The sequence below is a fragment of the Leuciscus leuciscus genome (genome assembly GCF_965113295.1).
Source record: "Leuciscus leuciscus genome assembly, chromosome: 18".
NCBI classification, from domain to species: domain Eukaryota; kingdom Metazoa; phylum Chordata; class Actinopteri; order Cypriniformes; family Leuciscidae; genus Leuciscus; species Leuciscus leuciscus.
The window spans coordinates 3,613,546-3,636,767 of record NC_138742.1 but is presented as its reverse complement, the minus strand read 5'-3'; the positions used below and the strand labels follow the sequence as shown (position 1 = coordinate 3,636,767).

The window sequence follows — 23,222 nt, the reverse complement described above, 5'->3', positions numbered from 1 at the left end:
ATTTGTATTTTTCAAAGATGTCAGGGAAAAAGCAAAAATATATTTTACCATTTGAGATAATAATTAGCATTGTACCAGAGTTTTTATAAGTTCAAGAAAATGATAATATTATTCATGACTCAAAAATGTATATTAGAAAAGAAAAAAAAAACTATAATAAAATATATACTACAACAAACATTAAAAAAAAAAAAGTATGTTTAAACTAGTGCTGTCAAATCGATTAATCGCATCTAACATAAAAGTTTGTTTATATAATATGTTTTAATATATTTGTTTTTCCAAACTGTTTGGAGCAATTTGTTTTTGTAATTTTTGTATATTTGTAATTTTGAAATATAGCCTAACATTAAAGAGTATATTTGATGTGATGAATTGCTCTGTCATTTACCAGATTTACCAATTGTTATAATTTCAATTTGTGCTGGTTAATTATGAACAATGGGTAAAATTGGGGGGCGGGGACTGGCGGGGGCGGGGCTCCATTAGGGCTCCTCCCCTAACCGCATGTGATCTCACTCCAAGCTTTTGATAAAACTTGAGAACCCTGTGAGTTTATCACATCTATGTATCACAGTTTACACGATTGCAGCTTGACAGAAACGACACGCTAAACGTTTCACAGTGATATCTTCTGTGTTCCCTTCCAGTCGGTCACTCCTGACGTCATGTCGGGTTAGACTGACGAAATTTTGATCTGCCTTTTATTTATTTATTTTCATATTTGCCTTTCGCTTCAGAGCCGAGCAGTTCATATGTTCTGCTCTGCGAATTCACAGATGAGTTTACCAAGACGAGTCTGTTGTTCTTTTTGTAGGAGCCTCTCGAGTTGGTGTTGGTGTGACAGCTCTCACAGTGGAGATCGGGACTTCAGAGAGCTGCATAAACAGCAGTTTTCACAGTTCTTCGAGATTGTTGTACCTTCAAAGAGTTGCTGTTTTACAAGCCTGAGAGAGAGATTGCGTCTTTTTAAAGATGTCATTCCGCCCGTGTGTTTCTGGATGCGGTCGTTTCCTATCCTCATTTGACGACCTCGATTACTGTTTCACATGCCACGGCTTAAACGTGCTGTGACTGCATTCGTGGGTGGTTCAAGTTCTCTCAAGAGAGCATCTTAGTGAAAGACATAATACCAACTTGTAAAAAAAATAAAAAATTACACATTAAAAAACAGAATCACTGAGTTGGAAAAAGATTGTGATTCTTTTCTATACCCACTGTATGCCCCAATCACTGCATGCCGCTGCTCCAAAGAAGGGCTACTTCGGCGAATAGCCAGGGTGACCTGAGGATCACAGTGAGGGCTTCCCGGCCCAGTAACACAGCACATTGTTTGTCTTGCCTTTCTAATTAGCGCTTGAGCGTTCAGCGCGCCGTATGCCGTCGAGTTTGACGGCCACATTCTCTGTCTTGCATGGGATTGCTGGTCCTTCTCATGATGGACCTACTGTAGCATTTCATTCGGGACACCAGCTGAGGATCAGATGTCGATCGCTGCATCGGAGAGAGGGCTGTAACGCTCAGGTGGTTGGTTTTGACATTGGCTGTCATGACGCCATTATAAGTGTGACATGAATATTTTTCTTGACCTCAACTACAGTGGTACAAATTGAAATTTTCATTAAAATGTTATAATGGCCTCATGACAGCCAATGTCAAAACCAACCACCTGACAGTTTAATGTAATGTTAACCCATAAAGCTAAGTGGTTTCTTAAGTTTGATAATTAATCTGCTATGTCATGTTTATGACATATTTATGACAGGTTGTGTTGTCTTGGAAATGTCAAGTTGTCATTACCAAGACACTGACAGGTTATGATGTATTGGTTTATGTCAAGGTGTCATAACAAAGACATCTCAAACAATGTCATATTTGCATTAAAAATGTCATAATTGAGCGAATGACACTTAATGACAGTTGTCATAAACCTCCTTCATATTCATGTCATGTGTCATGTCACATGTGTCATGTCATGATTATGAAGGTGTCATGTCAGTCTTATGCACACCCCTCCAAGCAAAGTGTTACCTAAGTTTGTTCTAGTAGACAAATTTAAACACACACACACACACACACACACACACACACACACACACACACACGAGTCAAACAGACATAATCTGTTTTTAAGAGAGAGATTGTATGGCATCCATTTTTACTTTTGTCTATTGTTACAACTTACCCCAGCATGTGTTACCTTCCTCAGTAGTGGAGTAGGTTGTAACAAACGAACACCATGTATTTGATATCAATTCACGAGGTCTGTGATATTCTTGTAGAGGGTTGAATTGGTTCCATTTGTAGTAAACAAATGTGGGTGCTTTGTATAAAAGTTTGAGAACTCAAGCTAAAAAATTCAGCGAGTTATAGGCGCTGAAGCAAAAAGTGTTACAACCATCTCCGGTCTCCCCTATGTAACTTTGGCATGTCCCACACGCTGCTCAGCTACTGTAACTTCAGTGAAATAATTTTTTTTTTTTTTTATATTCTTACTTTTCTCAACAAGTTGTTTGATAAAACAAGTCAATTTGATCATTTATATGCTATTTTCATAATAGTATTAAAGATATGTACACATGTACGTTTGGTGTAATTGGGTTGGGGGTGCCGTGGGAAAAAAAAATGCTACAAAGGGGTGCCATGCTTTCAAAAAGTTTGGGAACCACTGCTCTAGAGGGCGCTGTGGTGGGTAAAGAGTTGACGGTCAAGATCACGTTCCAGAACCCGCTGTCACAAGTGTTGAGGAACGTTTTGTTCCATATAGAGGGATTGGGAATGCAGAGCGTCAGAAAGATCCAGTATGGGTAAGACTTTCAGTGTTTAACAGCAGTTTAATTTCAGCGGAGACGTGTTCATGCACTGTAGATATGCTTCAAAACATAAATTGTACTGCATTAAATATGATATTTAAAGAGTGAAGCTTCCAGAGAGTTGATATTGTCTTTGTGTCTGTCAGTGATGTGGAGAAGCTTGCGACGGTTACACTGATGGAGAAGTTTGTTCCCACCGTCTCCGGCTCTCAGAAGCTCCTGGCATCGATGGACTGCCGTCAGCTCACTCAGGTGCACGGATTCACTGATATTGTGCTCAAACCAAAGTCAAAAACACTGTCATTGTGAAGCCTTCTAATGCTCTCGCTTCTCTTAAAGAATATGTTCTAGATTTAAGGATCATCTACATTGAATAAATAATTCAGTATTTTCATTTACAACTGATGTAAGTCAACAATAAAGATCCTCCATTTTATTTATATCCTTTCTGTCTGTTGTATGAGTAGATATTCATCGTTCTCCAATGTGTATTTGCATAACAATTACTGTAGAAAACTGTTTAGTTTACAAGAAATATAAGTTATAGAACTGAACACTTGTCCAGATGATGCAGTTATTAAAATATAATCCAAATACCACAATATTTCACAAATATTCAATGTTTACAGCTGGAGAGGAGAGATAGAAAATGGCTTCAGAGATTTCCTTACAAAATAACATGTAGAAACACTCTGGAAATGTAGCATATTATGTAGAAATTCAATATATATATATATATATATATATATATATATATATATATATATATATATATATAAATGTATAGTAGATTTTTTTTTTTAAAAGAGCAAAGTATCCATGACAGACAAAAGCAAGCTAGTCATTGTGTTGATTAGAAATATAAAGACTCATAACAAATTGGCCATTCAAATGTACAGATAACTCACAAATATTTTATGTTTTATTTTGCACTTGCACACATTTTGTACATCACATATTAATTTTCTTTATAATTATAAGTACAATATACTTAAAATAAACAGCACATCCATAGTTAATCTTTTCAGATTTCATGTTTTTTATTTGTTTTTTATTTTAACTGACAGGAGTGATGATCAGTGGGTTTGAGTTTTTACCTTCATCATTATCACATGGGCTGAAAAATGGATAGAGTTTGTCAGTGAAAGTCTGACCAGTGAAAGAGTAGATATGAGATCTGGACTCCACGTCATAAAAAGAGACCAGACCCTCCTCATAATCCACAAACACACCAACCTTCTCAGGTTTCACTTCCAGGGGGAACATAACCGTTTGATTCACAATAACTACATTTTGATCCTCAATAAACAGCATCAGAATCAAGTATCCATTCTCAGGACTCAGGATACTGTTAATGTCCCCGTTCCTGTTAATGGATTCTCTGATCACTCCTAAACACCACCTAGTCTTTCCCTTCACCTGCACCTCATAGTAAAATCTCCCTGAACTGAATCCCTCCTTTGCCAGAACAAAACAACCCACATTAAATCTCTTTGGGTTTTCTGGGACGTCCTGCTTAACGTCTCCATGCCTGACTTGTTTTGCATCATCAGACAGGATGAGACATGAATTCGCTGAATCAGGATCCAGAGTCGCATCCACTGAGAGAGATCAGACATTATCAATTAGCATCAGAACAAACATTTTCAGATGTACAGTATATAATATAGATTAACTAAGTATTGTGAGTGTATTGAAGAAAATTGCATCAATCACACTGTACCTGCAAACTTCTGCACAAACTTCAACCCTGTGGACACAGATGATAATATACGGATTAATTATAGATAGCAATAATTTAAGATTAACAGTGAGTTTCTCTACTGGCAGCATCAGTGTTGCTCACCCCTTTGTTTGTAAAACAAAATGCAGAATGAGTTTACAGTAAATATACCTACAATGGATGTTTATGGGACAAACAAAATGAAATTTGAAGCTCAATGAACTGATTAACCTCCATCTTGAACTGCCACCTTACCGTGGTGGAGGGGTTTGAGTACCCAAATGATCCTAGGAGCTACGTTGTCCGGGGCTATATGCCCCTGGTAGGGTCTCCCAAGGCAAACAGGTCCTAGGTGACAGGTCAGACTAAGAGAGGTTCAAAAACCCTTTATGATGCCGTTAAATCCGAGGACCGTGACGTCGCCCGGCATGGCGCAGCCAGGGCCCCACCCTGGAGCCAGGCCCTGGGTTTGGGCTCGTATGCGAGCGCCTGGCTCAGCCCGAAGGAGCGACGTGGGGCCACCCTCCCGTGGGGCCGCCCTCACCACCTGCAGGAGGGACCGTAAGGGGCCGGTGCAAAGTGAATCGGGCGGCAGCTGAAGGTGGGGGCTTCGACAACCCGATCCCTGGACACGGAAACTAGCTCTAGGGATGTGGAATGTCACCTCGCTGGCGGGGAAGGAGCCTGAGATTGTGCATGAGGTTGAGAGGTACCGACTAGAGATAGTCGGGATCACCTCCATGCACGGCTTGGGCTCTGAAACCACACTCCTTGAGAGAGGATAGACTCTTTACCACTCTGGAGTTGCCCATGGTGAGAGGCGGCGGGCTGGTGTGGGTTTGCTTATAGCACTTCAGCTTGACGATATTGAGTCTGAGTGGACCATGTTCTCCACCTCCATGGTCGACGCGGCCACTCAGAGCTGTGGCCGTAAGGTCTCCGGTGCCTGTCGAGGCGGCAATCCCTGAACCCGGTGGTGGACACCAGAAGTAAGGGATGCCGTAAAGCTGAAGAAGGAGTCCTATTGGGCCTGGCTGGCTTGTGGTACTCCTGAGGCAGCTGACGGGTACCGGCACGCCAAGCGGACTGCAGCCCGGGTGGTTGTGGAGGCAAAAAATCGGGCTTGGGAGGAGTTCGGTGAGGCCATGGAGAAGGACTACCGGTTGGCCTCGAAGAGATTCTGGCAAACTGTCCGGCGCCTCAGGAGAGGGAAGCAGTGCCCTACCAACGCTGTTTACAGTGGAGGTGGACAGCTGTTGACCTCAACTGGGGATGTCGTCGGACGGTGGAAGGAATACTTCGAGGATCTCCTCAATCCCCCCGACACGTCTTCCATTGAGGAAGCAGAGGCTGAGGGCTCGGAGGTGGACTCGTCCATCACCCAAGCTGAAGTCACCGAGGTAGTCAAGAAACTCCTCGGTGGCAAGGCACCCGGGGGTGGATGAGATCCGTCCTGAGTATCTCAAGTCTCTGGATGTTGTGGGGCTGTCTTGACTGACACGCCTCTGCAACATCGCGTGGCGGTCGGGGACAGTACCTTTGGGCTGGCAGACCGGGGTGCTTGTCCCTCTATTTAAGAAGGGGGACCGGAGAGTGTGCTCCAACTACAGGGGGATCACACTTCTCAGCCTCCCCGGGAAAGTCTATGCCAGGGTACTGGAGAGGAGAAAAACGGCCGATAGTAGAACCTCAGATTCAGGAGGAACAGTGCGGTTTTCGTCCCGGTCGTGGAACACTGGACCAGCTCTATACCCTCTCCAGGGTGCTGGATGGTTTATGGGAGTTTGCCCAACCAATCCACATGTGCTTTGTGGATTTGGAGAAGGCATTCGACTGTGTCCCTCACGGTGTCCTGTGGAGGGTGCTCTGGGAGTATGGGGTCTGGGGCCCTTTGCTAAGGGCTATCCGGTCCCTGTACGACCAGAGCAGGAGCTTGGTTCGCATTGCCACCAGTAAGTCAGACTTGTTCCCGGTGCATGTTGGACTCCGGTTCTGTTCATAATTTTTATGGACAGAATTTCTAGGCGCAGCCAGGGGCCGGAGGGTGTCAGGTTTGGGGACCACACGATTTTGTCTCCGCTCTTTGCAGATGATGTTCTCGTGCTGGCCCCATCAGACCAGGACCTTCAGCATGTACTGGGATGGTTTGCAGCCGAGTGTGAAGCAGCTGGGATGAGAATCAGCGCCTCCAAATCCGAGGCCATGGTTCTCAGTCGAAAAAGGGTGGCTTGCCCACTTCAGGTTGGTGGAGAGTTCCTGCCTCAAGTGGAGGAGTTCAAGTATCTTGGGGTCTTGTTCACGAGTGAGGGAAGGATGGAATGGAAGATTGACAGACGGATCGGTGCAGCTTCTACAGTAAGGCGGTCGATTTACCGGTCAATCTACGTTCCTACTCTCACCTATGGTCATGAGCTGTGGGTCATGACCGAAAGGACAAGATCCTGGATACAGGCGGCCGAAATGAGCTTTCTCCGCAGGGTGGCTGGGCGATCCCTTAGAGATAGGGTGAGAAGCTCGGTCACTCGGGAGGAGCTCAGAGTGGAGCCACTGCTCCTCCACATTGAGAGGAGCCAGCTGAGGTGGCTCGGGTATATGTTCTGAATGCCTCCTGGACGCCTTCCCGGGAAGGTGTTCTGGGCATGTCCCACCGGGAGGAGACCCCAAGGAAGACCTAGGACACGCTGGAGGGACTATGTCTCCCGGCTGTCCTGAGAACGCCTCGGCCCCCGGAAGAGCTGGAGGAAGTGTCTAGGGAGAGGGAAGTCTGGGCATCCCTGCTTAGACTGCTGCCCCCGCGACCCGGCCCCGGATAAGCGGGAGAAGATGGATGGATGGATGGATTTTTTTAATCAATGCTCTATTATTAACAATTCAGTAAAATGTGTCATTTTAGTTTGTTCACAGATAGTTACACATTATGTTGTGTAATGATTATATTTTTGATAAAATGTTATGTCGTACAAACTGAGACTACATATAGTTTTTGCTGATCACCAGCATGAGACAGATGGTTAAAATGGATTTAACCAAGAATATTCGTTGAAAAAAAATATTTTCTTAGTTACTGACAAAAAAATCTATACAGTGTTGTGGCGAAGGGGGCTTGGTTCAGCGAGGTCTCCAGCAGGAGAGAGAATCGGGAGATGAGCAGTGAGTAAGTAGGTCAAGTGCAAAATGACAAACACCTGTGTCTTGTTGCAGTAATTGGTGTGGAGAGACCGGATAAGAGCCAAAGGGAACTGGAAGTAAAGAGAGAACCTGGACTGAGGACTCGTGCTGTTTGAACTTGTGATACTGCTTGAGAAACTGCTGTCACTTTGTTCACAAGTTTGTTGAAAGTGCAGAGAGCACAAGTTGTTTTTGTTTCATTTGTGGAAATAATCAAAAGTAAGCCTCAGTAAGCCGACTCAACCTTCTTCCTTCCTCACTCTGAACTTTATCATGACTGTATTTAAAATTCACATACCAGTTTGACTGAGTTTTTCATTTACTGTCTCTTGAGTTATCTTCAGTTGAGTCAGGGCTCTATACAGTGAGTTCACATTCACATCAGAGTCAATCCTGATCTCAGTCCAGTTCCTGGTGTGTGGACGACTGTCCAGGGATGAGCTCATCTATAGAAGGAGAGACAATTATTTTATTATTGTTATTTTTTCTAATTTGACATTATTATTGTTTCGTTCTGTTTAATTTCGAAAGACCGGTCCTGTAATATTGTACATAATGACAGATGTTGACAGACCTGTATGAGATGGAGATGATCATCAGTGTGTGAGAGCTGCTCCAGCTCAGTGTTTCTCCTCTTCAGCTCAGTGATTTCCTGATGCAGCTCTTTAATGAGATCTTCAGCCTGTTTCTCTGCTGCTTTCTGCTGTTCCTCCATCATCTTCAGCTGATCAGACTGACATCTCTCAGTGGAGCGGATCAGATCAGTGAAGATCTCCACACTGGCAGATCTCTCTATATCTGTGTTTCTCTATAAAATAAATGAGCAGATTAAATATAATATATAATATAAATAAAATATTTTCAGGCACGAAAATATTTTCTCAGACAATCTGCCAAGCAATTCTCTCTGTAGTGAAAACATTAAAACATGTCACAGGAAAAGTGTTCAAAAGCATTGAACCCACTACAAATATTTATATTTATTGAATATAAAAAATGTCGTAACTTCTCAGTAATGATTTCATGTAATTTAAGTGTTTAACTCCATTAATGAGAATGGCATATTTAATCTAAATGTTTATATCAGAAGTAAAACATAGTTTAAATCATTCTTTTATTTATTTAAACTGTTATTGTGAACATGCACTGTATTAATGATTAGGACTCATAATGAAGGTTTCCGGTTTTACTTCATCTGCCATTAGATAAATATGCGTCAGTTTCACTAAACGGCCCAACGCGCTCGCTGGTACGGACATTTAAGAATGGATGGATATTTGCTTCAAGTGACAGGCTTGGTGAGTGAAATTTTATTTGTATTATCTTTCTGTACATGTATAATTTTCTTATATCCTTAGTAAGAAGGAATGAAAGGCATTCTTAATTAAGGAATTCTTTAATGAACAATAGAAGTAGCAAAATAGAACAGCGCAGACAGCAGCTGATGCAATAACTCAGACTCTCCTATTTTCTGTTCTCAATATCACATATCACGAACCTCTATCGCCACCTACTGGCCAATATGCACAGAAGAACACAACATATTCCCCCATCACTTAAAGCAACTGTCTACCCAGATATTTAAGAACAAAAGGAAACACAATAACAAAGTTACAACATTACCAAAGCATTCACTTGGATATGTAACGTAATTACTTAACTCAATCAGACTAAAGAACAAAATAAGTTTCACGATAATCACAAGAATGTAGTATTCATATTAAAATCAACAACAACAAGGTGACTTAATGAATTACTCATCCTTATATTCACGCAATGCAAGCGACTAAGTAACACAGTCTTCCAGCCAACGAGGAGGACGTCTCACACGGGAAGAACCCCTTTGAAGAGCTTCAGGAGCTTGAGGAGCTTGAGGCGCCGGTGGAGGAGGAGGACGAAACTGAAATGACAAGTCCACAGCATCCATATCAGTAGTCTCTGAAACAGGTGCAACAGAACGAGCCAGGTGAGAAGCATGCCAGTTCTTCCCGTCTGATAACAGGTAAGTACACGCACCCAGTTTACGCACAATTTGACGTGGGTTGGTAAATCTTGGATGCGCTTTCGGAACGTGAGTTGGAATGCGCACACGCACCCAATCTCCCACTTTGAAATCAGGAGTGCGAGCGACACGTCTGGAGTCAGTGTATGCTTTCATTTTCTGTTGTTTCAAAGAAACTCGTTGAAGAAGCGCAGGAGCATCCTGACGTGTGGTGAGAAGAGGAAGAACATTAAGACGCGTTCGCATCCTTCTGCCATGAAGCAACTCAAACAGGGATAGTCCTGTGGCAGAATGCGGTGTAGCACGATACACTTGGATAAATTCCGTGACTGTAGGTTTCCACGGCTTCGTTTCCAGAACAGCAGACTGAATGCAGCTTTTCAGCACGCGATGAAAACGTTCCACAGCTCCATTCGCGGCTGGATGGTAGACAGAAGTACGTATGTGTTGAATGTTTCTCTCTTTTAGGAATGTAGCAAATTCTGCTGACGTGAATTGGGTTCCATTATCAGACACGATAGAACATGGGTCGCCGTATCTACTAAACACAGATGACAAGAAGGCGATAACATTTTGAGTAGTGATGGAAGCAGTGAAAGCAACTTCAGGCCACTTACTGTGATAATCAATTAATGTCAGCGCATAACGACAGTCCCACACAGCGGTTTCAAATGGACCCACCACATCTACAGCTACCTTGTCCCACGGTACAGACGGAAAAGGCACTGGCTGCAGCGGCGCAGCAGAGGTGTTGGCAGTTTTGTCAGAGGACAGACACATTTGACAGGTCTGTATGTGCTCTTTAACCAGACAATCTATGCCTGGCCACCAGTACAGTTCACGAAGGCGTTGTTTTGTGCGCACAATTCCCTGGTGGCCTTCATGAGCTAACTTCACCAACGTGTGCCTTAGCGCGACAGGCACAACCAGACTAGATCCTCTGAACACATAATCGTGCTGCACACTCAATTCGTCACGTAGTTTGAAGTATGGACGTAGAATATTATCCACAGAAGTTGAAGAGGAAGGCCAACCGCAAGCTATTTGTGTGCGTAATGCACTCAGTTCAGAGCACGTCGCGGAGGCAGAAGCAAACTCAGCAGGTGACAGAGCTGACATTGCAGGAGACATAAACGCCACAAACTCAGGTTCAGCGTCCATGCAGTCTTCATCCGAAGCAGGCAAAGGCAGACGAGAAAGACAGTCGGCAGTGCAATTTTGAGCCCCAGGCCGGTAAATCACATCATAGTTAAAGCACAGTAACCGTGCTGCCCAGCGCGCAATGCGCATTCCGGCGCGGTCAGTACCTTTGGATGAGAGGAGCACAGTTAATGCCTGGTGGTCCATCCGCAGGAGGAATTTACGACCCCACAAGTAGGTTCGCCACTTTTCAACTGCCCAGACACACGCAAGTGCTTCCTTTTCAATGGTCGAGTACTTGCGTTCAGCAGGCGACAATGTCCGGGATGCAAAAGCGACGACGCGCTCAGTCTTATTCTCGTGAACTTGAGCAAGAACAGCGCCCAGACCATAATCAGAGGCATCTGTAGATACCACCGTAGGCAAATCGGGGTCGAACAATGAAAGTGCAGGACTGTCAATAAGCAACTTTTTTACAGCATCAAAGCATTGCTGAGCTTCCTCCGACCAGACGAAATCTGAGCCCTGCCTGATGCACGCACGCAGAGGTTCAACTACCGTGGCAAAGTTAGGAATAAACTTATTGTACCACGATAGTAGACCGATGAAAGAACGGAGTTGAGGTGCATCTTTTGGAGCGGGTGCATGAAGAATGGCAGAAAGGTGATCCTCATCAGGTTGAATTCCTTGCGCATTCACCAGATGGCCCAGGAAACGCAGACTGGTTTTGTTGAACTGACATTTCGATTGATTCAGTTTCAGTCCAGCATCCTGTAAGCGCTGAACAACGGCTTTGAGCGTGTGATCGTGTTCAGTTTGCGTACGTCCCCAGAGAATTATATCATCAAGGTAATTGGCAACATTCGGAAGTCCCTGCAAAACTGTTACCAACATTCTCTGAAAAGCAGAAGGTGCTGAAGCAAGTCCGTACGGTACGCGGCAAAATCTGAAAAGTCCTTCGTGAGTAATGAAGGCGGTCAGATCGCGGCTCTCCTCATGTAAGGGCAACTGAAAATAAGCACTCTCCAAATCGATAGTGGAAAATACAGTCGCTCCCCTTAACAAAGACAACAGTTCCTCAATGTGTGGTAGTGGGTAGCTATCCGTAATTACAGCCTTGTTGGGTTCTCTCAGATCCACGCACATTCGAATGGCACCCGACTTTTTCTGTACTACCACTATTGGGGAGACCCACGGCGAAGCGTCTACTCTCTCTATAATGTCAGACTCGAGAAGGCGATGAATTTCCTCACTGACTGCGGCTCTAACAGACAACGGTAAGCGGCAGAGTTTCTGGCGCACAGGAGCAACAGCTGGAGAAGTCTTTACTCTGTGCACAAAGCCTTTTGCACATCCCAAAGCAGCTGAAGGTGTCAACGCAGACAATCGCAGCACAGGTGTTGATGACTGCGCTGGCAAAATTGAATTGCCTTCAAAACGAAGATGTAAGCCATTAATAAGATCCATCCCAAGCAGAGCTGTGCCAGATTCCACCACAAAGAATGACGTGGAGCAGGTGACGTCATCCATAGAGACAGTGGCAGGTAAGCAGCCAAGTACAGGAATCGGAGCACGAGAATACATCACCAGTTTCAATGAAGGAGGCAACAGAGCATCCTTCTGGAAGTGTGTATCATACACAATTTTAGGCAGTATAGAAACAGATGACCCAGAATCCACGGTAAGCTCGATAGGCACAGACGTAGTTGCGGTCGCAATGAAAGCAGTGCACCGAATTTTATCAGTTAGTGAGTCATGCATATAAAGGATCTGAACTTCAGGCAAGTCAATTTCACGCACTGAGCAAGCTTGTCCTGAACGACACACCCGCGAATAATGTCCCATCTTTTGACAGTTATTACACTGTGCCGATGCAGCAGGACAACTACGATCATTCGCGAGGTGTTTCTTAGATCCACAACGATAGCATTCACGGGAGGACGAAGCAGGTGCAATAGTTGACGAAGGCTTTGAAGAACGCATTGTAGACGGTGGCTTTAAAGATGGTCTACGACGGAAACGTCCAGCTGCAGGTGGAGGTTTTGCATGTATCACTTGCACAGGAACTGAACGAGTATTCGATAATAATTTGGCTTGTTCACCAGCAGCTTCTGTTTGAGTGGCTATAGTAATGGCTTTTTCCAGAGTCAATTCAGATTCCAAAAGCAATCTTTCACGAATCCGATGACTGGACACATTCTCCACCAGCTGATCACGCAACATATCGTCCAAAGCAGCTGCAAAGTCACAAGTAACCGCTAGGTCCCGTAGAGCAGCTACGTACTGAATTATAGTTTCTCCTGGTGCCTGAACACGTTTCCTGAAAGCATGGCGCTCAGCCACTATGTTCCGTCGAGGGGTAAAATGCGCTTTCAAGGCCGCAATCGCATCTTCCATCGTATCACCTTGATTCGGCAAGGAATAGAACAATCTTTGTCCTTCAGTCCCCAGACAATGTAGCAGTAGTGCTCGTTTGCGCTCGACCGGCCATGCATCTCCAGAAGCACCAACAACAAGCAAATAATTCTGAAACATCCGTAGCCACGTGTCGAAAGGAATAGTTGGTTCACCAGGACATGGCAAAAATGGCGTGGAAAAAATAGAAACAGCTGCCATCTCCAAAAAGAAAAGTACCTCGTCGCCAATTTGTTATATCCTTAGTAAGAAGGAATGAAAGGCATTCTTAATTAAGGAATTCTTTAATGAACAATAGAAGTAGCAAAATAGAACAGCGCAGACAGCAGCTGATGCAATAACTCAGACTCTCCTATTTTCTGTTCTCAATATCACATATCCCAGGGCTCTAGAGTGCGACCAATTTGGTCGCATATGCGACCAAATTTTGTAAGTGTGCGACTAACATTTTTCCTAAGTCGCACCGGTGCACCTAACGTCCTCGCATCCGCTGCCTCTCCACGGACGTTTGTTGGCGTTTGTTCTCCTTTGACGGAACTCACACTCTTCTCTCACGCGGTGCCACAGCTCGCACGACAGCCCTGCTTAATAATGAGTGACGACGGAGGACAGAATTAAACATTCAAACGTAGCCTGGTTACACTTAAGGTCTGTTATATTAGTCTGATTTTATTTAAAATTTCGGCTTCCAAAGATTATAAAAAAATATATATTGAGGTAAACCCATTAAAAACTATCTAACTACGCGCAACTTCTTCCCTTCGCAGCATTAGGCGGTCATTTCTCCCTAAAACTCAGAATCAGAATCAGCACGATCAGTGATTGTTGTAAATGCAGTCTAGCTACTGTTGCTAAATTGCGGGACGCGTTTAATAACTGAAAGAGATATTAAAAACACAAAAATCTGCGCAAGAGATGCTGTTCGCATGGCGGCGCGCGCTCCGAAACAGACCGAGACCGGCCGAGACAAGCAAATTATACTTTCGGTTTCATGTGCAGATTGTGCGCGTCTAAACGATCAATTGTACACAAAAGCGTGTCAATTACCGGCTTTGAGATTCACTAAAACAGTTTATGTCTTAAATGGACGTAGTTATGGAAATAGTTGGGAGAAAATGGTGCATCAGTAGTAGCCTATTAGATCTGCATTCTGCACCCGGTCTTAAAGGGGCCGCAGTCTAATAAACATGCTGACGATTGCGCCATTACTGTAAATCAAACAACAAGAGAAAAATCACTCACAGCTCTTGAAAGAATAACTTCAGCTTTAATAAGCATTAATCTATTTATGATAAATTTTACAGTGTTATTTTACATTTTATTACTTTATTAGATTTCTTTTTAGACCATGCCTGAACAGTAATGTTGATAGGCCTTCCTGAAATTAAAGCACTGTGTAGGCCTATATAAAGTGTATCTTTGTTTAATTGTTTATCTTTTGTTTATCTATTGTTTATCTTTGTTTGTTATATATAAAACAAAAAGAACCATAAGAATACAGTTAAAGTACTGTATCGATAAGCAGTATCGGTAAGAGTAGGAATACCGTTAATAATTGTGCTTCAAAAAATAAATAAAAGTTTTTACCTACACCTTCTTGTTTAAATTCATTTACATAATATATATGAATGTGTATAGAGCGTAATAAAAAGGTGACCTTAAAATTGTGGCGTTAAAGGTGATACAGCCGAGGAAAAATGTGGGTGCACCCAAATTTTGTGCTGGTGCACCTAAATAAAAAAGTTAGGCGCACCAGTGCAACCAAGGCAAAAAGTTAGTCTGGAGCCCTGTATCACGAACCTCTATCGCCACCTACTGGCCAATATGCACAGAAGAACACAACAAATTTTCTTTAGATTTTCTGTCTAAAAGTGAACAAAAAGACATTTAACTCCAGCTCACCATCGGTGTCGCCAAACTGCTCCATCTCCAAAATGTTTGTACGCATGGGTCAGAGTTTGCGTGCTGATGCGAAAATTTTCCCATCAAGTTTGTTTTTATAAATCACAACTTATGCGTTGGAAGTGCTCTTTCAGGGCCTGTTTTGTGCGTACGCAATGGTTATAAATGAGGCCCCAGATCTTCAAAATCCCTTTCTGCCATATCATCTTCTGGGATTTGGCTTTTGCTTTCTACAGTCGGCATTCATTATGTTTACATTATTACATTATTTGACACTGACACGTACGTGCCAGCTTTGCAGGTCATGCATTCTGATTCTGCTTCACACGGATCCCGACCGAGACGAAAACACAGGAATTTTCTTAGCAATGCTCAAACACACATCAACCGATCACTTGTTTAGCGTTCATGTAAACACTACATTCAGATTCACCAATTGGAATGAATTAATTTCGAATGAAACAAAAGGTGTTCATGTAAACATAATGAATGGTGACTGTAAAAAGCAAAAGCCAAATCCCGGACATTTTGGGCGATCTCGAAATCCCGGCCGGATATGTCCGGGAAAAAGAGGACGTATGGTCACCCCTACTACTCAGCTTTCTCCACAGAGCAAGAGACTGTTAGCTTAGCTCAGCGGTTCCCAAACTTTTTTTCCTGCGCACCCCCTTCTATGTCCAAACCGAGTTGGCGCACCCCCAATCCCCACTTCAAAAAAATAACGCAACAAAGCTTTGTTTTATCGCCATATAAAGACTCATGTTTAATCATGCGCAAATAACCAGAACACGCATGACAATAACAACATCAACAAAGTTTCAATATAATGCAACAAAGCTACGCACAAGCTTCCACTTTTAAGAGGACGAGTGACAGACACAGGCTCAGTAACAGAAAGCAAGGTTATTTTCAGCTGCGTAATTTAGTTTTATTTAAAAACGAAATATTTTGTAACATTACACATGTGACATGTTTTAAGGTCACTTTTGATCACTTTAATGCATCCTTACTGAAAAAAAAATTCGGACTAACCAACACATTTTTGAACGGCAGTGTACATTTAGTTGGTCATTATTGCAATAAACACTATCAGAGTGATCAACAAGGTATATCTTCATTTACCAGTCGAAGACGGAGCATCTTTCTGCTATTATGTTTACTCCGTGCACTGTCAAGGGCTTCATCATATCTGTCGTGGTACCGGTCTTTGCAGCAATTATTCCACATCTTTAGGGTATTGTGTGTGTGTGCTCGCGTCTCATATGAGTATGTGCGCGGAGAGTTTGTGTGTGTGCTCGGGTCACATTGAGTATGTGCGCGACTCGAGTTTGTGTGTGTGTGTGTGCTCGCGTTTCATATAAGTATGTGCGTGGAGAGTTTGTGTGTGCGCGCGCACGTCTCATATGAGTGCGTGAGCGACTTAAGGCGTGTCGTTGTGCATTTCGTATTTGTTTTATCAAAAACTAATAAATTATAGTTTTTTAAAATTTAAAATAAAAGGAAAAGGAATTTACAAAGGAAATGTTTACTATTCATGTTTTTTTTATTATTGTGTGGAAAAATCCCACTTAAAAAAACAGATGATGCAAAATGACGATTTTTGTGTCATCTGAGGTTTTTTTTCCAGACACACAATACAGAAATCTCTGGTCTCAGGGGGACATGAGGGAGGGAAGCACGGCCATTCCAAAATACTACCGGGTTTCTACTGATACAAAGCTTAATGCTAATCAGTGAAGTATCCCTTTAATGGTTATTATGTATTTACATGTTTAAAGGAATAGTAAAAAACATAATCATTTGAAATTAGAAATTCTCTCATCATCTACTGGCCTCATGTCACTTAAAAGTTGTTTTAATTTATTTAATTGAGAACCTTTATTAAGCAGATTGAAATGTTATAATGCAATATTAATTTAGCATTTTTACTTCCACTCACTTTTCTCAGCTCTACTGAGTTCTGGATCTCTTGAATCTTCTTCATTCTGTCCTGGATCATCTGATAAACGTCTGTCTGTGTCTGATCCAGCTGATGAGACACACAGAGAAACACACAGGTATAGATTCCATATTAATTTCATATTAATTCCATATTAGTCATTTGAATAATTATTTTGAAAACCATTTAATGACTTTTAGTTCATGTCTCTAAGCTGTGTACTCTTGAAAGTTGACAAAATTAACTTTTGGCATACAAATTTAAGATGTATATCTTTATTTTCTGCAAAACACAATTTCAAGACTCATCTTGCACCGCTTGTCCAATCAAACTGGCTGAAATAAAAGTTACGAGCCCTTCAAAATGACCTGCACCAACATCAACATAGGAAAACTGCATTTCAAACTGTGTTGAAGGAGTTTAGTTTGCATCTCTTTACCTTCTTCTCTCGACTCTCCTCCTCTATAGGAACAGTGTTGTGAGTCCTGTGATCAGCGGAGGACGCCATGACTGACAAAACAATGAAGAGAAGTAAGAGAGCAGTTTTGATAATACTAATACTCAAAGAATATTATGTATTTCTCCACTGACGGCCCTTCAAAAGTAGCTGAGAAAATATTTCTTCTCCAAGTGACATAAATCACACATATCTCACTGTATCTGAGATCCACGGCTCATACAGCAATAGTAAAGGAAAAGTGTTTGGGACTGTGTGAACTCTCTTTCCAATTCAGCTCCGGTTATGTGTGGCGTTGTATTATTTCAACTCCAAACATAAAATGATCTTGTTTTGATGGCTTTATGGACAAGGATTTATTTGAATTTCAGGTTTTTGACGGGGAAATCCACAAGTTAGACCAGTTTACAAGACTTCTCACTTTTAACTAACTATTAACTACAACTTTCGCCTCAACAAACTCCTATTTACTGCTTATTAATAGTTAGTAAGGTATTGGGTAGGATTATGGGATGTAGAATATGGTCTTGCAGAATATTATTATGTGCTTTATAAGTAATAAACAGACAATATCCTAGTAATATACATGCTAATAAGCACCTAGTTAACAGTGAGAATTGGACTAAAGTGTAACTAAAGTGTTATCATACATAAATATACATATAAATAAATGTTTCAGACTCTTTCACACAGCAGACTGATCTCAGGTAAGTTAAATGATACACTATCAGACTTCTCTTTGACATAACTATACTAAAATAATTAATAAAATGAACATTTACTTGAAATGCAATAGTTAGACGTTAAAGCATTTGAGTAACAGTTTTTTCCTCTGAAATGTGATGATTTTTACTAACCTTTAGCTTTAAATGAGCGTGAGAGAAACGAGTGTTAATGAAGCGCTGCTCTGTGTTGTCTGAGGATGCAGTCGTCATGGTAACTTCAAATTCTCAACTGCCAATCAGAATTTAGAAAATGCAGCTTAATTCCCTGCAATACACACTCATTAAAACACCTTAATGTAATAAAAACACCTTATAAAATACAAGTAAATACTAGTTCACACATGCAAACATCAAATAATATACTGTATGGGGCGTCATGCAAGCCAAAATTCTGGGGGGGCACAATCTGAGACGTTGCAATTGTTTTCTGACGGGTGATATGGATCATGTTTGGAGGGGTCAGGGGGAGAATTTTTTTTTCATTCTGGCTGCTAAACATACCATTTCAATGCAGTTTGGGAGGGACAGAAATACCTTAACGGAGCTAGCAGCAACCCTCCTCTATCTGAGGACTAAGTTAAAGTATCTATTTTGTAAGTTTATGTAAAAGACAGGTTGATGAAAGAACTGTAAGCTCAAATTCAAAAGCTTTTGAAGTCTACTTCATTAAAGCATGTTTACACACACACTTACTGTACACTTGACGGCCTACTACACATGATTTTAAAAACAGTAGCCTACCATTGCAGTTTTTATGTTATGATAATTGGTATGTGACCTAAGAATGATCTTACATTAAAGGTACATAAAGGTGCTGAGGTCTGACTTTGTGGTGCTCTGAAATGAAGTTATTTTAATATTAATATGTGATGAAGGACTTTGAAAGAAGTTTGACAGATTTCAGTGCTGAATAAGGTTAACACTACCCCGTTTATTTGAAAATGGTTAATATTTGACAGAAATGTAAAAAAAGTAATCAAAACCGATCAGATAACGTTACTATGGCTTTGTATGGCAGTAACGTTAGCCAACTAGTTTACGGTAAGACTAGGCTAGCTATCGATAACGTTACACTGACACAACTTAAGTTAATGCTCTGAATTCGCAGCTAATATCAAATCCACAACTTTTTGATCAAGTTAAAAATTCCAGGTCAACCACAAATAATCCCACTACCTTTTAATATCATCCGATAACTAATTCAATGCCGATTTGTTGCTTTGCCCACTTACCACTTCAAGACCATCTGTAAAACATTGCCAGCTCAACGTGCGAGACGAGTGAGTTGCTTGAACATACACAGCAAAGATTCTAGAGCGCTACGCGCGTAGCGCTCTAGATTTGATATACACAGACACCATATTAGGAAAAAGGGGCGGGCTGATGCATTGCTGACCGATTTATTACACATCCAGAAGAATACATTTGAGTCGTTATAGGCTCTGGTATATTATGGAGCATAATAGGAATAAAGTTGTGACAAAAAAATTATCAGGGAGGAAAAATCTGAGGGGGCACGTGCCCCCTCACTTTGAATGGGCATGACGCCACTGTGTATAATAACACAACATTCTTGTGACCCAAATTCAATGTGGATTTGGGTCACGTGACGTGGATTTGGGTCAATCTCTGACGTGGCTGTGAGACTTCAGTGTAAACGCCCACTGCTGTGATTGGCTGTGAGACTTCAGTGTAAACGCCCACTGCTGTGATTGGCTGTGAGACTTAAGTGTAAACGCCCACTGCTGTGATTGGCTGTGAGACTTCAGTGTAAACGCCCACTGCTGTGATTGGCTGTGAGACTTAAGTGTAAACGCCCACTGCTGTGATTGACTGTGAGACTTCAGTGTAAACGCCCACTGCTGTGATTGACTGTGAGACTTCAGTGTAAATGCCCACTGCTGTGATTGGCTGTGAGACATCAGTGTAAATGCCCACTGCTGTGATTGACTGTGAGACTTCAGTGTAAACGCCCACTGCTGTGATTGGCTGTGAGACTTCAGTGTAAACGCCCACTGCTGTGATTGACTGTGAGACTTCAGTGTAAACGCCCACTGCTGTGATTGACTGTGAGACTTCAGTGTAAACGCCCACTGCTGTGATTGGCTGTGAGACTTAAGTGTAAACGCCCACTGCTGTGATTGGCTGTGAGACTTCAGTGTAAACGCCCACTGCTGTGATTGGCTGTGAGACTTCAGTGTAAACGCCCGTGAGATGTCAGTGTAAACGCCCACTGCGGTGATTGGCTGTGAGACTTCAGTGTAAATGCCCACTGCTGTGATTGGCTGTGAGACATCAGTGTAAACGCCCACTGCTGTGATTGACTGTGAGACTTCAGTGTAAATGCCCACTGCTGTGATTGGCTGTGAGACATCAGTGTAAACGCCCACTGCTGTGATTGACTGTGAGACTTCAGTGTAAACGCCCACTGCTGTGATTGGCTGTGAGACTTCAGTGTAAACGCCCACTGCTGTGATTGACTGTGAGACTTCAGTGTAAACGCCCACTGCTGTGATTGACTTTGAGACTTCAGTGTAAACGCCCACTGCTGTGATTGACTGTGAGACTTCAGTGTAAACGCCCACTGCTGTGATTGGCTGTGAGACTTCAGTGTAAACGCCCACTGCTGTGATTGACTGTGAGACTTAAGTGCAAACGCCCACTGCTGTGATTGACTGTGAGACTTCAGTGTAAACGCCCACTGCTGTGATTGGCTGTGAGACTTCAGTGTAAACGCCCACTGCTGTGATTGACTGTGAGACTTCAGTGTAAACGCCCACTGCTGTGATTGGCTGTGAGACTTCAGTGTAAACGCCCACTGCTGTGATTGACTGTGAGACTTCAGTGTAAACGCCCACTGCTGTGATTGACTGTGAGACTTCAGTGTAAACGCCCACTGCTGTGATTGACTGTGAGACTTCAGTGTAAACGCCCACTGCTGTGATTGGCTGTGAGACTTAAGTGTAAACGCCCACTGCTGTGATTGGCTGTGAGACTTAAGTGTAAACGCCCACTGCTGTGATTGACTGTGAGACTTCAGTGTAAACGCCCACTGCTTTGTTTGGCTGTGAGACGTCAGTGTAAACGCCCAGTGCTGTGATTGGCTAATGTTACCGCCCCGCCTGGGTAGCGGTGTTGCAGAATAATTTCGTTGCTTGTATTTTGATTTCTTTATTTATTCTAGAATTGAACTTGATAATTTTTATTTGAGAGATTGGTAGCTTTGAAAATAATGTTTGTGTAATAATACTCAAGACATTTGTTAATATATATTGTTACGGACCCTGGTCTTGGTCAGGGAAGTAACATAAACAACAACACAATGCTTCTCAGTTAGTCTTTTTATTTGACATTTCTTGCTCGTTTTTAATTGTTTTCAGAATATGGTATCTCAGAGTTTACAAAGTGTCTTGAATAAATCAAATAAATCAAACAAAGCAATATATGAAGCAAAATCTTCAGGGGTGAGTTGATGCCAAAATAACAAACAAACAGAAACTAACTTTCCCTCAAGAAAGCTAACTTCCCTATTGATCACAAATAAAAGAAACAAAATATACAAAAAAGTACCCTATCTCCTTAACTATCCAGTAAACAGGAGAGAAAGTGAAGGCCTTTTGGCCTACAAAAAAACGAGGCACTCACCCCCTACGGCTTCTCAAAGTCATGTAGCTTGTATGTAAGTCAAGTCAAGTTTATTTGTATAGCGCTTTTCACAATACAGATTGTATCAAAGCAGCTTCACAGATGTAATCAAAAGCATTGAGGTTTCTAAAAAAAAACATATCACCAAAAGTTAGGTGGCTAACAGCACTCTGTTAACTCTACACAGAGAGAGCACAGCAGACATTGTTTACACTTTCACAGGTCAAACACACAGTACAACAAAGTGCAAGCAAAAAAAAAACAGAGAGCTCCCTCCAGAGGAATTCCAGGGGATTTTATAGTCCAGGCCTCTTTCTCTGGTCCAACCACCAACGGCTTCTCATTAAGTCCAGGACCAATCCTAAAGGAGGAGAAGGAGACAGTAGGAACAACAACAAAAGCATCACAACCGTAACAATATCTTTATTCCTTCCCTTTGTAGACCACACACATCTAAATACATTATTAAGCTGTAAAGCCTGTGTACTGCTGTGGTGTACAGCCAAAGACTGTCAAAAATAAATCTCCTTTGCATGGAACTGATCAAATCCAGTGTGTTCTGATCGACACCCCATAGAGAAAAGCTAGAAATAAACCATCACCTATTACAGTCCAACCTTTTTCAGTCCTACTATTGAATAGTGTGTGTGTGTGTGTGTGTGTGTGTGTGTGCGTGCGTGCGTGCGTGTGTGCGTGTGTGTGTGTGTGTCAGTGTGTGTGTGCGTGTGTGTGTGTGTGTGTGTGTGAGTGAGAGAGAGAGTGAGTGTGTGTGTCTGTGAGTGTGTGTATTTGTAAACATTTTAACATAAAATACTAATGTAATTAATATCCAATAAAGGCTGGATTAAAGCATTAAATGAATAACTTTTTCTGTGACCAAATCTAAACTGAGAACTATGAAATAAATATAAAATAAAAAAATAAAAAAATCTAAAGTGATTCGAGTGACTCACACACTGTACAAACTACTGTTTATAAACTGTTAATTAACTAGTTTGTAAATGACTTAAGTGCTTTATTACTGTATTATTATAAAGTGTTCTGGTCAAATGTACTTGATTGTGGTTTAGTGCAAAATCTTTTTTGGTTTCATTTACATATTCTAATCCAGTGGTTCTCAAGTAACCGGTATGTAACCGGACCGAATCAAAACGCAGATTTCGGTGCCTCATTTCGGTGTCACTTAAATGCCTCAGCTCGTCAGCTGTCGGTTGAAATATTTGCCATCTGGTTCTCCAAAACGAACGTAAGAAGCATCATCACCACATGTGATCACTAGTTAACCATTGGACG

At 42.1% G+C, this 23,222-nt stretch overlaps 3 protein-coding genes across 4 annotated transcripts in view; all 3 read right to left on the bottom strand.

Annotated features, from left to right (window-relative positions):
- LOC309480895 (E3 ubiquitin-protein ligase TRIM39-like) overlaps window positions 1–23,222 on the bottom strand; it is a 78,352-nt gene that overhangs the window by 11,723 nt on the left and 43,407 nt on the right. The window lies entirely within an intron of this gene.
- LOC309480963 (uncharacterized protein) overlaps window positions 1–23,222 on the bottom strand; it is a 76,314-nt gene that overhangs the window by 14,440 nt on the left and 38,652 nt on the right. The gene's annotated exons all lie outside the window — the stretch shown is intronic.
- LOC309480934 (erythroid membrane-associated protein-like) lies at window positions 3,750–17,620 on the bottom strand. The gene is made up of 6 exons (XM_082145681.1): window positions 17,542–17,620; window positions 17,103–17,192; window positions 8,279–8,512; window positions 8,003–8,150; window positions 4,537–4,563; window positions 3,750–4,414 (listed from the first exon to the last, which is right to left on the bottom strand). The coding sequence occupies exons 1-6, from the start codon at window positions 17,608–17,610 to the stop codon at window positions 3,870–3,872; spliced, it is 1,113 nt and encodes a 370-aa protein (XP_082001807.1). The 5' UTR covers window positions 17,611–17,620; the 3' UTR covers window positions 3,750–3,869.